This window comes from Carassius gibelio, chromosome A6 (genome assembly GCF_023724105.1).
Source record: "Carassius gibelio isolate Cgi1373 ecotype wild population from Czech Republic chromosome A6, carGib1.2-hapl.c, whole genome shotgun sequence".
Lineage (NCBI taxonomy): Eukaryota > Metazoa > Chordata > Actinopteri > Cypriniformes > Cyprinidae > Carassius > Carassius gibelio.
In genome coordinates this window covers 4475623-4490005 of record NC_068376.1, presented here as the reverse complement: position 1 = coordinate 4490005, position 14383 = coordinate 4475623, and the positions used below count along the sequence as shown (strand labels likewise).

The window sequence follows — 14383 nt, the reverse complement described above, 5'->3', positions numbered from 1 at the left end:
GTGCCCTTGAGCAAGGCATCGAACCCCCAACTGCTCCCCGGGCGCCGCAGCATTAATGGCTGCCCACTGCTCCGGGTGTGTGCTCACAGTGTGTGTGTTTGTGTTCACTGCTCTGTGTGTGTGCATTTCGGATGGGTTAAATGCAGAGCACAAATTCTGAGTATGGGTCACATACTTGGCTGAATGTCACTTCACTTTTTTTTAGTGTAGGTTAATGTCTATGGTAACATGATAAACTGTAAAATGACTGTAAAACATGATTTATAGTTGAAATACATGCTTTCACCAAAACTAAATTAATAAAACAAAACATAAACATAGCTCAAATTTCAGCCTTAAACTTTTTTTTTTTTTTAAGAAAAGCTCATCCCTGGACAGTCCAGTTTAACCAACCGCTGGTCATTCCTGAGTGTGATGTGTTTCTAGGAACAAATATTCCATAATAAATGACAATTATTACTTTCAGTGGCTTCTCCTACTTTTTCATGTAGGTTTTTTAAGTTTCCTTTCAAAGTGATCTCAAATCTTACTTATTCACAATATGTTTTGTTCATTTGTCTTCCTCATTTTTTCAGTTTTATGCTTGCTTTCGTTACTTTTCTAAGATAACTGTTTATTTGTTTGATCATGTGACAAAGGAAATCACCATTAAATCACTGGTATCTTACAAAAGAATTCTGGGGGGCAGTGGCGTAGCCAGGGGAGGGGCCATGGGGGCACTGGCCCCTCCTGAAAACTGATTGGCCCCCCAGTGTGCCCCCACATTTCTACTTGTCTGTCACTCACAAATTCAAATTATAATCTTTCAGTTTAGTAAATAATTCATGATTGAGTCGCGATGCTTCTCAACGAGGACTAAGAATAGCGAGCTGCTGTTTTCCAAAAAAAAAAGCACCTATTTTAAATAGCTGATGTTTTTCGATTAGCGAGTTGTTGCAGTGCAAGAAGTGTTTGGTACTAACGTTAACGTCTTTCGGTGTTAGACAGACCAGGTTCGATGACGATGTTATCTCCTAGAGCAGACCAAGATGCTAATCATTATATTTACTATGCTCCTCTGATGCTGAATTTAAAAGGGGTTTACTGCGTTACGATTTCGGCCGAACGAGCCGATAAAGGCAACAACGCAATTTAAAGCAATGGTTTTAAAAAAACTATAATAGCAATTCTAATAAAGTCATTATTGAATCATGCAGTCGATTAGCGACTTTTTTCACTCAAGTGAGGTGACGAAACAAATCGTGTAATGTTTATCTAACGCTCCACACTTAAGACTTTTTTTTTTAAAAGTCTATATGGGTGAGACACATGCAGAGGTGGGTAGTAACATTTACTTCGTTACATTTACTTGAGTAATTTTTCGGGGTAACTAATACTTTTCGGAGTATATTTAAAAATGGGTACTTTATACTCTTACTTGAGTAAATTTTTTGGGAAAAATCTGTACTTTTACTTCGTTACTGTGAGCGACGCACCTCTCGTTACTTTATCTTAATGCAATAAATGTTATAAATGCTTCAGTTTATTCCAAACGCGCCGTCTATTTTTCTCTGGGCAATGAGCGATGCCCATTCGCGAATGATTCATTCTTTTGAGTCAATTCTGTTCAAAGGCTTGATCAAACCAATTGGCAAACAAGTGAATTGGTTCATGAATCAGTTTGAAGGAGTCGTTTAGTTCCCTGAAGCAACGCGCTGAGCGTCTGAAGCGGTTCACTCAGAGTTGTAACGTTTATCATCAGCAGCGTTGAAAACGTGGCTATGGAACTGCACTGAATTGAAAGCAAATCTGCAAAGGCTATTATTTGCTTGCGATGGAGATCCTTATTAGATGAACGTGTGTGCTGTCTACTGTTTAACAGGTAATAACTTGGGCTACATTCGATTACAGTACACGATACCACTATGACAGTAGTTTGTTGTACGTGTGTGGCTTATAACAGAGGGGAGTCAAGTTGAATGCAGCTTCCAAAAGACAAAAAATAGCCGATTAAGATTTTATTAATTTTAATACAATCACACCGGTGCGAGTACGTTCAGCAAGTCATATCATCAGCTGCTAAATTCAGATCTGTGATCGCTTGCTGGCGCTGAGCCAGAGATAGACGTGTTTTTACAGCGCTGCGCATTATAACCAATCACACACGATTCTTTTGAATGCAATGGCCAATCAGAGGTGTTCCGATGAGTCATCGCTGAAATGCCGGTGCTTCCTTCACTCGCTCACTGACTGACTACCTCTTTCTGGCGAATCCTCTCGTCAGAAACAACAAAGTGCAGATGTGTGTACGAATCTATAATTAAGATATTGATTTCACAGTGTTAACAGTTTCAGTGATTTTAATGGGAGTTTCTGAGAGTGATTGCAATCTAGACTGTCAGTGAAAATTATCTTTAATAATGTAAATGTTATTTGCTCTCTTTCTGAACAATGAAAGATTAGTAGCAATATTTATATCACATTATATTAAATGTGAATTTAACATTGAAAGTTAAAGTCAGTCGTATTAAAAATATGTTATGGCATGAAACCTATATCTGTTACTTAAGTAAACAGACAGGGTTTTATAATAAATTGGAGTAAAGGCTGATGAAATATATACATTTACACACGCACACATACATTACATACATTTATCTATATATCTAAATAAAAATAGGCTCCGTATATATGACCTAAAGTAACTAGTAACTAACTACTTGAGTAGATTTTTTTATCCGATACTCTTTTACTCTTACTCAAGTAACTATTCAAGACTAGTACTTTTACTTTTACTTGAGTAAATATTTCTAGAATTACTTTTACTTTTACTTGAGTAAAGTTTTTGGGTACTCTACCCACCTCTGGACACATGCAAAAACATCGGTTTTTTTACTGGTCAATTTTGAGATTTTGGCCTGTTTGTCTTCAGTAACATGTCTTCTTTCAGACTTGTGGTGAAAAAAAAAAAGTCCAAAATACACATATAGGTCTTTATTTTTCTACACCTTTAGTCTATTTGCGTCTGTAGATTCCTAATAAATTCAGTTGGCGTTCTAAATCACCATGGTGCTCCGCGATTGCTGTCTGCCCCTGCAAAGCTCTCTCTCCCTCCCTTCACAGAAGTTATTGACAAAACGTCATTTGATGACACCCAGAAACATTCTCAAAAAAATCATACATAATTATTTAATGCATGATTAAATAGCAAAATAAATAACTAATACTAAAACAACACTGGACTAATTAAGCTATTCTAAACTGTTTTATAGGATCCACATATTTTACATGTTAAATTAAAGCTACCTTTTTGAACAAGTAGCTTTCTAACAAAGTATGGATATATGATATTTTTAAATCAGTATGCTCAAGATTAATTAGCCTTGACATAAGTAGATTTTGTTTATTCATCAATGCAAATTTACTGCAACTGCTGCTATGCAAATTGAATGGGATGTGGATAATAAACAAAAACATTATGAAATTATATTAAATTTATATTAGTTATATTAATTAATTAATTGTGTATTTATTTCTATGAATTATTAATGTTATTCTGCATTTATATAAATAAGGCTATTATATATATATTATATAAGGCTATTATAAATAAATTATATTATTATTATTTGTGAGTTGTACACTATTCATACATTGGATTATTTTATTTATTACAGTTTTTCTTTCACTTTTGTAAAGTGAAAAGTTAATACAAATTGTATTTGATTTTTTTTTTATTTAGAGCAGTGAATAACTGCTATTAAAATATAATAGGGTATCACTGTTTATTACTGATTTTAAAGGTTACTGAACTCTTGAAATGATTTGGATATACAGTTCAAACAACACAAGATTGGCCCCTCTGTATTAATCGTGGCCCCTCTTGTGCCCCCCAGTTGAAAAAATCCTAGAATCGCCCCTGCTGGGGGGAATTCTACGCCCATGGTATTATTATTATCATTAGTGATATTTAGTGTCAGTATATCAGGAAGCAGTGATTTGTCCTCTCTGACTCGTTGGGAAAGGCATATATTTAAGGGATATTCCAGTGTTGCTCTGCTGTGAGAGTATTGTGGACTTCTGATGTTGTTTGAGTGACGCACTGATTTTCTTTATCGAGAAGATTCCTGCTGTTTGCATCAAAACAAGTAGCGCTGAATCAGATACGTGTGTGTGTGTGTGTGTGTGTGTGTGTGTGCACGCGGAGAGTGCACCGGAGCAGGGTTCAGTGTTCTGGACTCATTGTGTCGAGTCATGTTTCCTCGCGCTCTGCTCGTTCATGTTTAGCGCGCTCCCGCTGACTCACGGTTTCGACACTCAGCTGAGTCACGCTTCTTATCGCTCCTCAGCGAATCACAGCCGTAAATCTGACGGTTTATAACTACAGCTCTAACGAAAGATGATCTTCACGACTCTTGATGTGTTCTAACGCTCTTTCTCTCTGACTCTGATTACACATGATCTGATCATACACACATCAGTGAACTGTGCACCTCGTCTCGTGTTATATCTGGTCACTAGATGACAGAAAACCCCATATATCCCTCTCTCATGTGAACAACAGGTCATCATGTGACTCAGTTCTCCCTCAGTCATGTTTTCCCCATCTCTGATGAAAGTGTGTGGTCATGTTTAGCTGCTGCTCCCTCCCTCTGTCTTTGTTTGAGTTCTGCTGTTTTGCTGACTTCCTGTTTCTCTCTCAGAGGCGGAGAAGCCAGTATAAAAGAGCCCGGAGCGACAGTGTGTGCTCAGATCAGCGCTCACATCCGTCCAGGAGAGTCCCGGCTTCACATCAGCATTCATCTGTGTTTCTGAGAGATGGAGACCGTTGAGAAGAACCAGATCCAGACGGCCACCGTGGACAGGTGAGACACTGCATCACTGCAGATCATGATCACGACGCTGTGTTTCATGTGGAGTGGATATGTGTTCATGTGAGTGTGTGTTGTCTGGCAGTGAACTATCAGAGCAGATCAAAGCGGTGACTAAAGACAGTCATGTCCGAGCAGAAAACACTGAGCTGATGCTGAGCTACCAGAGAGGACGTGTGTCCCTGCAGCAGTATCAGGTGACTCCAGCAGAACACCTACTAAATAATGCAGCAACTGATAACATGACCACTGGAACCTGACTGACCAATAACACACACACACACACCCAGCTGTTAAGCAGCCTAACTATGACCCGCTCCGCACACAGAGTTCAGATTCGGTCAGATTTGACCCTCTTCAAACTGATTGTCTGTGGAATCTGACCTGGTTTGTTCCGCTCTGTTTCAGCTGCTCTTGTGTTCGCTGTATAAGATCTACGAGGCGCTGGAGGAGGCGCTGGACACAAACGCCTCACATGAAGCCGTGGCACCCATTTACTTCCCACAGGAACTGTCCCGACTGGAGTCCATTGGGAAGGACCTGGAATATTTCTACGGCCGGAGCTGGAGGGAGAAGATGACGGTGCCGGCTGCGACGCTGAGATATGCACAGAGACTGAGAGAGGTGAACACTAACAACCTGTCCACATCCATCTCAACACACAGAGATTACTGGCATCGGCAGAGAATCATGATTGGTTGATCAGTGTTCATGATCATTGGCTTTCTTAAAGGAATAGTTCACCCAAAATAAGAGAATTAGCTGAACATGTGCTCCCCCTCAGTTCATCTGAGATCAGGATGAGTGTGTTTCTTCATCAGGTTTGTAGAAATGTAGCACTGCATCAGTGTCTCATCAATGGATGCTCTGCAGTGAATGGGTGCCGTCAGAATGAGAGTCCAAACAGCTGATGTGAAAAAGTGCATCTGCTGTTGTCTCTCACAGATTTATTTAGATCTGTTTAAACGCTGCTTGATCTGTGCAGATTTCTCTCCTGATTCAGAGCAGAACACTTCTTCACTGGAGGAAGTGTTATTATGGATTATAGACTCTATGTGAACTATTCCTTTAGCGCTGACACTGATCTCAGAGGATAGGAGGTCGTAGGTCATGGATCCGGTCTGTGGGGTGACTTTGCTCTGTCGTGTCTCAGGTGGGCCGAGATCACCCGGAGTATCTGGTGGCTCATGCGTACACACGGTATCTGGGCGATCTGTCGGGTGGACAGGTGCTGGGCCGCATCACGCAGAAGTCTCTGGGGCTGAAGAGCGGAGAGGGCTTGTTGTTCTTCTCGTTTCCGGCGGTCAGCAGCCCAAACCTCTTCAAGCAGCTGTACAGGAGCCGCATGAACAGCATCGAGCTGACGGAGGAGCAGCGCAACGGTGTGCTGCAGGAGGCCGTCACTGCCTTCGAGCTCAACATCCAGGTGAGAGAGCTACAGCTGCTTACACTCGTTAGTGAGAGACTGAAGAGCACTGCTGATCGTCTGTGTTGTGTTCAGCTGTTTAACGAGCTGCAGGACTCACTGATCAGCGTCTCAGACACAGACAACCAAACGAGACAGAGACACACACAACACCAGCAGAGCACAACAGCAGCAGCAGCAGCAGCAGGTAAAACACACGCACGCACACACACACACACTCTCTCTCTCTCTCTCACACACAGACACACACACACACACACACTCTCTCTCTCTCACACACACACACACACTCTCTCTCTCTCACACACACACACACACACACGCACACACACACACACTCTCTCTCTCTCTCTCTCTCTCTCACACACACACACACTCTCTCTCTCTCTCTCTCTCACACACACACACACTCTCTCTCTCTCTCTCTCAGTGTAGTAAGTGTGTGTGTGTGTGTCTCCTCAGATGGGCAGGTGTGTGAAGCGCTGCAGATCTCCTCGTCTCTGATGCCGAGGTTCTTGCGGACGCTGCTCTGTGTGTTTGTGGTTCTGGCCGTCGGGGTGGTCTACGCTTTCTAAGCACATTTAAACCGGTTTCATCTCACACATAAGTAATAACTTACTGTAGATAACAAATGTGTTAATGTCAGATTAAACTGTAGACTGTATGTGTTCAGAATTATTCAAATGTTGAAGTTTCCTCACAGTCAGAATCATTTTGTATCCATGTATATATGTCTTTGTATTAATAATACTATATTTTTGTAATAAAATCATTGTTACTGAATGTTTCATCTCAGATCAATATCCATTTTCTGATGATTACTGTATATTAGTGTAGGAATCTATTACACACATTTTCCTTGCTTAAATTATTTGTCATAGCCATATTGTAAAACCTAGCTACACAACGATAATTTCCAGTTCTGTTAACTTTTACTGTAATAGTGTAAAGTTACATTCACACTAAGGACGATAAGAATAAGATTTTAATAATAATCATTCTATAGCATAACTATGATGATACACAACATCAACAGATTCACTGTAAAACATTAATATCTCCAGCTGAGAGTAATCATCTGAGTTTAAACAGCACAAACATTTAAAGAGACAGATGACAGAACTGCAGATTGTTCATAATATCCAGGATGTTCTAGTGTTTGGTGTTGAATCTGAATCTCCGTCACACACTGAGTTTGAGTGAATCACAGTAAAGGACACAACCGTGAACAGTATAGTGTATATTTAATATGATGATGACATTCAGTCAGAGGTATAAGAGTCCTCATCTTGTGGTTAATTCACAACATAAATTAATGCTGCTGTACCCAGTGAAACACACATTAATACACACATTACACCAGCAGCAAACAGCGTTCAGGGTGTTTCTTATCAGACGTTTCCCACACATCCAGAGCCAGGCTGAGAGTTAGAGACCAAGCTGAAGTGAGATGAAGACGAGGCATTACTGTGGAGTCTTCCTCACTCGATGAGCGACAGGAAGTGATGCGGATCTCAGAGCCGGAAGATCTGCTCGTGGTTCTGCTCCTGTGCTGCCTGACGAGGGCTCGAGGGACCGACGCCGACAGACGAGACGCTCTTCATCGAGGGAAGATGATCCGCAGCTTGAGCTCTTCCTGCTAGAAACTGATCAAACTCTGGCAGCCAGAACACAGAGAACAGATTACAGTGTGTGTGTGTGTGTGTGTGTGTGTGTGTGTGTGTGTGTGTGTGTGTGTGTGTGTCAGGTACCATGCGTACTAAACATCAGCAGACGCTCACCTTCACTCGTCACACCCTCACTGTCATCAACATCAGGCTGAAAAACATCATCATGTGATCAGAAACATCATCAACGTCCAGAAACACACACAACTGAACACCAGCACACTACAGTTCACTATCTAGTTCACTATCTAGTGTCAATATCTAGTTCACTATCTAGTGTCAGTTGAAGTGAGCTGGACACAGCAGGAGTTAACCCATGATCTGTGTCGAGCTGAAGGCTGCAGGAACAGAGACTCCAGCAGGTGGCGCTGCTGCTCAGCATTACACTCACATCAGCTGATCTGTGTGTGTGTGTGTGTGTGTGTGTGTGTGTGTGTTAAATCAGGGAGTGAAACTCTCTTTACCATCTCTGCAGACAGCCACCTCTCGATTTCATCCATGGCTGAGCTGCGCGGAGCTGGAGCCTAACAAGACAAAAACACCACAAACATTCCTGACAGACGGCAGACCACAAGATCTCATTCTGACATTTTGATCATCTGTGATCCCCTGATGTTACAGCTGATTGCACATTTAAATATTTTCCATTCCTCCATTTGCACATGCAAATCATCCAGATTATACAGACATCTGACCATCAGTGTTCATCTGTCACCTGAACACCTGAACAATTTAAATCTGCAATAAATGTGCTCCCCCTCTGTTCACCTGAGATCAGGAGGAGTGTGTGTCTTCATCAGGTTTGTAGAAATGTAGCACTGCATCAGTGTCTCATCAATGGATGCTCTGCAGTGAATGGGTGCCGTCAGAATGAGAGTCTGATAAAAACATCACAATATCTTCCTCCAGTGAAAAAGTGTTCTGGTCTGAATCAGGAGAGAAATCTGCACAGATCAAGCAGCGTTTAAACAGATCTAAACTAATCTGTGAGAGACAACAGAAGATGCACTTTTCACTGGAGGAAGTGTTATTATGGATTATAGACTCTATGTGTTTGAGTTAAAATCATCTTAATGCTGGATGTGTTTCATCTTGTGTCTTCTCCAGATGTTCACTGATGGACTGGAGTGCTGTGGATTATTGTGATGTTTTTATCAGACTCTCATTCTGACGGCACCCATTCACTGCAGAGCATCCAATGATGAGACACTGATGCAGTGCTACATTTCTACAAACCTGATGAAGAAACACACTCCTCCTGATCTCAGATGAACTGAGGGTGAACACATGATAATTTAGTGTGAACTATTCTTTAAATCAACACCACTAACCTCATTTCACACCAGATGCAAATAAATTCAAAGCATCATTCTAAATTTAACGAGACGGTTCTAATTGACACGAGCTGTTCTGTGATTAAACATGTGTTTTCTGAAGCGTTCAGAGCTGATATTTGCTGCAGTGTGTCTCTCAGAGACGTCACAGAAACCCACCAGAGCCTCGCTGTAAATCCACTGAGACTGACGGACCCAGTCGCTCTCAGAGCCCTTCACACACACACACAAACACACTCCAGCGCGTCAATCACAGTAATGTACACGCATGATCAGTGTGATGAGAGGCACACGTGTGTACTGACCCCTGCTGTGACCTGCAGACGTGTGTCCAGAGCTTCAGCCAGACCCTCCACAGCGCCGGGGTCCTCGTACCGCACACTGCACACACACACACACACACACACAGCATCAGACCTCAACTGAAGCTCTAGGACGAGACAATCTCCTCAGACGATCGTCAAACACAAACCTCTTCCTCTGTTCGGCCAGAGAGCTGCTCCTCGACTGAGCAAACATGTCAAACTCTTCATCTTCCAGCGCTGAGACACACACACACACACACACACAGAGTTCACTTCCAGGTCTATCATCTCTTACAATGAATCAAACTGCAGAAACAGGATCTCTCTCACCTGAGCTGCTCGTGCGGACGGATGCAGGGCGGGGCTCAGGTTGATTGACAGCTGGGAGTGTGTTCTGATTGGGCGATGGAGACTCAGGCCCGAGGTCAATAAGGTTTTCTGTCTCAGTCTGGTCACAGAAATACAATCACCATGAAATCATTAGAAATGTGTATCAGTGTGTATACAGTTTGTGCAGAAATACAGATATGAGATATAACAATCTTCATCCTGTAGATGTTCTTGTAAAACAGCATTAGCAAGATTTTAAGATCAAATTAAACACTTTTAAAGACTTTTCAAGGAGATATTTACTGTGCTGAGTAGCTCCGCCCACAGTGAAATCTCATTGGTCCAGATCAAGCTGCACATGTATATGGAGCAGTCGGAGCCACAAGTAAAAACACATTTATTTGATTATCATTTATTTTTATGTAGTGTGTAATGTTGTGATTCTCCTTATAGCTGGTTGCTTTGGTTCACAGCTTATAACTCTTTAAAAATCCCTAAAATACTTAGTGAACCAGAGCTGCTGAAAATGTGGGCGGCACTAAAGCGGTCCTCATAACATCAGACGTGTTCTGATTGGCTGATTGAGAGATTACCTGCGACTCCTGTTCTTCTGGGTTTGATCTCTGCAGGTTCAGTCTGTCAAACCTTTACCCAGAGACAGAGAAGAGGTGTTAGTGTGGAGCTGGACGCGACTGGATGCTGCACTGGAGCCTTACTGACCTCTCATAGCGGATGAACGCATTGTTGAGATCATCATTGACCAGCAGGAGTTCCCCGATCATCTCGTCATCAGACAGATTGGGAATCAACTCCACAACCCTCTGCTGCATCTGCTTACACACCGAATACAGCTGCTGCTCTCACACACACACACACACGCGCACACACACACGCGCACACACACACACACACGCACACACACACACGCGCACACACACACGCGCACACACACACACACACACACACACACACGCGCACACACGCGCACACACACACACACACACGCACGAGTTGACATATGTATGACCATGGAAAAACACAAGCACTATAACACAACCTAAGACACACACACAGAGACACGCACACACGCACACACAAACACTCACACACACACACACACATATACACAGAGACACACACACACACGCACACACTCTCACACACACACACACACCTGCAGCAGTTCTGCGTCTGATGTTGACGTCTCTCCAGGTTTGATGTGGTTCAGCATCTCAGTCATTACACTCAGATTTCCTTTGACCAGATCCAGTTCAGATCTCAGCTTCCGCTTCTGGAGGGCAGAGGTCAGAACACACGTACAAACACTGACCACCTCACACCCTTGACCTCTGACCTTTAACCCCTGACAGCAGTAAGAATCAGGTTATGATCTGCATTTCCACTGCCTCTTCTGGTCAGAGAGGATGCATTTTTCATATCTGGCAGTAAATCTTGAGAATGTTCTGTAGTGGCATATTAAACATGCGTTCTGAGAGGAACACGAGGAATAGTTTGCTAGAATGTTAGGTCTAATGTTTATGAATGGTCAACAGTTTGACTATCTACTGCTGTCCTCCACATCATCTAGAGTCACACACACACTTTAATGAGAACAGATTTCTGCTATTTTAGACTAGTGAAATGAGCAATGAACATGATACACTGTTGTGATGGATGGCTGAGGTGTGACCCCTAAATTACTCATGGGGCATGTAAACTGGATAAATATGTTTACAGTTAGTAAGTTGTTGAATAGTCATTTAAATGAGTTTTTTAATAATGTTCCTCATGTACCTCGTCAGGGACCCGCTGTGCGTCTGATGGTGAGGTGTGTGTCTGAGACGGGGACACAGATGAGGAGGACACACCGTTTTCTGGAATACTCTGAAACAGATGATGAAGAGCGGAAAGAAAACATGTTAAAGACATCATTCTGTCATCATTTACTCACCATGATGTCATTCTGACATTATTTCTTCAGTAGGACACAAAAGAAGAGGTTTATCAGAATCTGCTCAAACCGTGAAAGTGAAAAGCTTTCAATGCTTTTATCCATTACTGCATAATTACTTCTAAAAATCATTCAGATTCAGGCCGATGACTGCAGTGTCGTCCGCAAACTTCAGGAGCTTGGGTATTTAGACGTGCAGTCATTGGTGAACAGGGAGAAGAGCAGAGGGGAGAGCACACACCCCTGGGGGACACCAGTGCTGACGGAGCGGGTGCTGGATGAGAATGTCAGGAAGCTGGTGATCCACTGACAGACGGAGGAGTGAACAGAGAGCTGGGGCAGTTTGTTCTGGAGGAGTGATGGGATGATTGTACTGAAAGCGGAGCTGAAGTCCAAAAATAGGATCCTGACAGTTTGTCCAGATGCCGCAGGATGAAGTGCAGTCCCATATTGAGGGCATCATCCACTGACCGGTGTAGGTCCAGGGATGTCCATCAGATAAGCCAGCACCAGTCTCTCAAACGACTTCACGACACAGATGTTGAGAGATGGTCAGAACGAGTGTGGAATGTGAGATCGGTAGTTTCAAATCTACGCCAAACTCATTTAGGTCTTCAGCAATCAGAGCCACTGCCACAGGCATAAAAACAATCAATCAATCACCTAGCCATGCATTCTGCATTTACTGATATTTGAGAAAACTATGTGTCATTCTGAAGAGCTCAGTGAATTCAAGCGTGGTATGCCTGTTAGATATTCTACAGTCAGCTGTAAGTGATATAATTGTGCTTAATTAAAGTGGAAGCATTTAGGAAAACAGTGAAAAGTCTCAGAATGGGTCACTGTGTAAAAGTCACCAATGCTCTGCTGATTCCACAGCAGAAGAGCTCCAAAGCATTAATATTAGCACTAAAACTGTGCGGTGGGAGCTTCATGGATGGGTTTCACATCACCAGGACAAGCATGGGATGGAGTGTGAAGCACACAGACACTGGACTCTGGAGCGGAGGAAACCTGTTCTGTGGAGTGACCAATTACACATTACCTTCCTGACCGCATCGTGCCGACTGTAGAGTTTGCTGGAGGAGGAACAATGTGTGGGGCTGTTTTTCAGGATTACTTCCACTGAAGGGAAATCTGAGTATTTGAGCCCAGCATGACTGTGCCCCGGTGCACCATAAAGACATGGTTGGATGAGTTTGGTGTGGAAGAGCACAGAGAGCGCCGACCTCCACCTCATCCAACACCTTTGGGCTGAACTGGAACAGAAACTGTGAACCAGACGTCACTGGCCTCACTAATGCTCCACTGGATGAAGGGGCAAGAACTCAGAAACACTCCAAAAGAGCCTTCCTATTATAGTGGAAGCTGTTTATGTCTATAGATTTAGATTAGTCATTGTATCCACATAGTGTTACTCTGAACAATGAAAATACTGGAGTTTACACATTTCCATGACTTTTCCAGATCTGGAAATCCCTATAATAAGCTCCTCTGGTGTCAGATAGGACTAAAAGAGCAGTGTGTGTTCTGTGAGCGTTACCCTGCTGGGCGTGTGGATGGGCGAGAGACAGTCCAGGTCCGTCATGGGGAACTCCAGGCCTCTCCGCCTCAGATCCTCATAGACGTCCACCACTCCGGACAGAGACGGATTGCTCCGGAAGGCATCGGCCCAGGCCTGCAACACAGAGCTGAAGGTCAAACCCTGGCCGAGCGCTGCATCAGTCGGAGCGGAGAGGGAGCTTCACCTGGATCAGGCTCAGGACTCTGTCGTGAAGGATCATGGGGGGGTTGTTTTTGGGCAGAATCGCTCGGACCAGGACGCCCTCCACAAACTCTCTGGAGCAGACGTACACATGGAAACGATGGCCACAGTTCTTCACACACATCTCAAGAACCTGAAACACAGAGCACCAGCCGTCTTCTCTCACTGTGAAACACACACACTCCTGTAGAGGAAGTCTATCACACACACTCACAGTCAGAGCCAGCATCACCTCCCGGAAGTTCTTATTACCCACAATCCTCTTCTTTAACGCTTTCACTGCATCTTTGAGTCTGGAAAACAACACAAGCATTCAGACAACAGAGAGAATGAGCCAGTGAGTGTATCTGATGTGATGATGTGATGATGATGTGATGATGATGTGATGATGATGATGCAGCACCCGTCATCCGTCTCGTTGATGATGTCACAGATCTCCAGATTCAGGCTCCAATCCTCCGTCTGAAGAGCAGCACTGGTGGCTCTCTCTGACACACAAACCAACATTAAGATGATTCATTTCATACGAAAAATAGATCAGAAAATATAATTCATAAAAATGCAGAAATTATTCCACATCACAGAATAATAAGATGTGACACCGCTGTAATGTTTATCTATTAGGGAGTGAAACAATCTGTCGTCTGTGTGTGTGTGTGTGTGTGTGTGTGTGTGTGTGTGTGTGTGTGTGTGTGTGTGTGTGTGTGTGTGTGTGTGTGTCACAGAGTAAAAGCTTGATGATGTCAAGGAAGATG

General features: G+C 43.1%; 2 protein-coding genes across 4 annotated transcripts in view; one reads left to right on the top strand and one right to left on the bottom strand.

The window, feature by feature from the left end:
- Positions 1-4675: 4675 nt before the first annotated feature.
- Positions 4676-7059, top strand: LOC128015313 (heme oxygenase). 2 transcript variants are annotated; one of them, XM_052599037.1, is made up of 6 exons: positions 4676-4844; positions 4936-5047; positions 5259-5474; positions 6004-6276; positions 6352-6460; positions 6739-7059. In XM_052599037.1, the coding sequence occupies exons 1-6, from the start codon at positions 4798-4800 to the stop codon at positions 6849-6851; spliced, it is 870 nt and encodes a 289-aa protein (XP_052454997.1). In that variant the 5' UTR covers positions 4676-4797; the 3' UTR covers positions 6852-7059. The 2 variants fall into 2 exon arrangements, with proteins under 2 accessions (XP_052454997.1, XP_052454996.1); XM_052599036.1 differs by having other exon boundaries at positions 6352-6463.
- Positions 7060-7243: 184 nt separating this feature from the next.
- Positions 7244-14383, bottom strand: part of LOC128015310 (target of Myb1 membrane trafficking protein) — an 8405-nt gene continuing 1265 nt past the window's right edge. Inside the window, exons 2-16 of one of the 2 annotated variants that reach the window (XM_052599033.1) lie at positions 14032-14116; positions 13843-13921; positions 13612-13761; positions 13407-13541; positions 11707-11796; positions 11087-11203; positions 10633-10766; positions 10506-10557; positions 9913-10030; positions 9750-9819; positions 9583-9658; positions 9437-9490; positions 8408-8467; positions 8058-8094; positions 7244-7933 (exon numbers count right to left, since the gene is read on the bottom strand). In XM_052599033.1, the coding sequence (XP_052454993.1) occupies positions 7791-7933; positions 8058-8094; positions 8408-8467; positions 9437-9490; positions 9583-9658; positions 9750-9819; positions 9913-10030; positions 10506-10557; positions 10633-10766; positions 11087-11203; positions 11707-11796; positions 13407-13541; positions 13612-13761; positions 13843-13921; positions 14032-14116 (1400 nt within the window). In that variant the 3' untranslated portion in view covers positions 7244-7790. The remainder of the gene's footprint in view (positions 7934-8057; positions 8095-8407; positions 8468-9436; positions 9491-9582; positions 9659-9749; positions 9820-9912; positions 10031-10505; positions 10558-10632; positions 10767-11086; positions 11204-11706; positions 11797-13406; positions 13542-13611; positions 13762-13842; positions 13922-14031; positions 14117-14383) is intronic. The other variant, XM_052599034.1, reaches the window with a different exon arrangement.

What these genes read in the sequence shown, in the direction of transcription:
- LOC128015313 (XM_052599036.1), top strand. Translation starts at nt 4,798, where the DNA reads ATGGAGACCGTTGAGAAGAACCAGATCCAGACGGCCACCGTGGACAG. An exon ending in TGTCCCTGCAGCAGTATCAG is followed by an intron (nt 5,048 to 5,258) that starts GTGACTCCAGCA and finishes GCTCTGTTTCAG; the next exon opens with CTGCTCTTGTGTTCGCTGTA. An exon ending in CCTTCGAGCTCAACATCCAG is followed by an intron (nt 6,277 to 6,351) that starts GTGAGAGAGCTA and finishes TGTTGTGTTCAG; the next exon opens with CTGTTTAACGAGCTGCAGGA.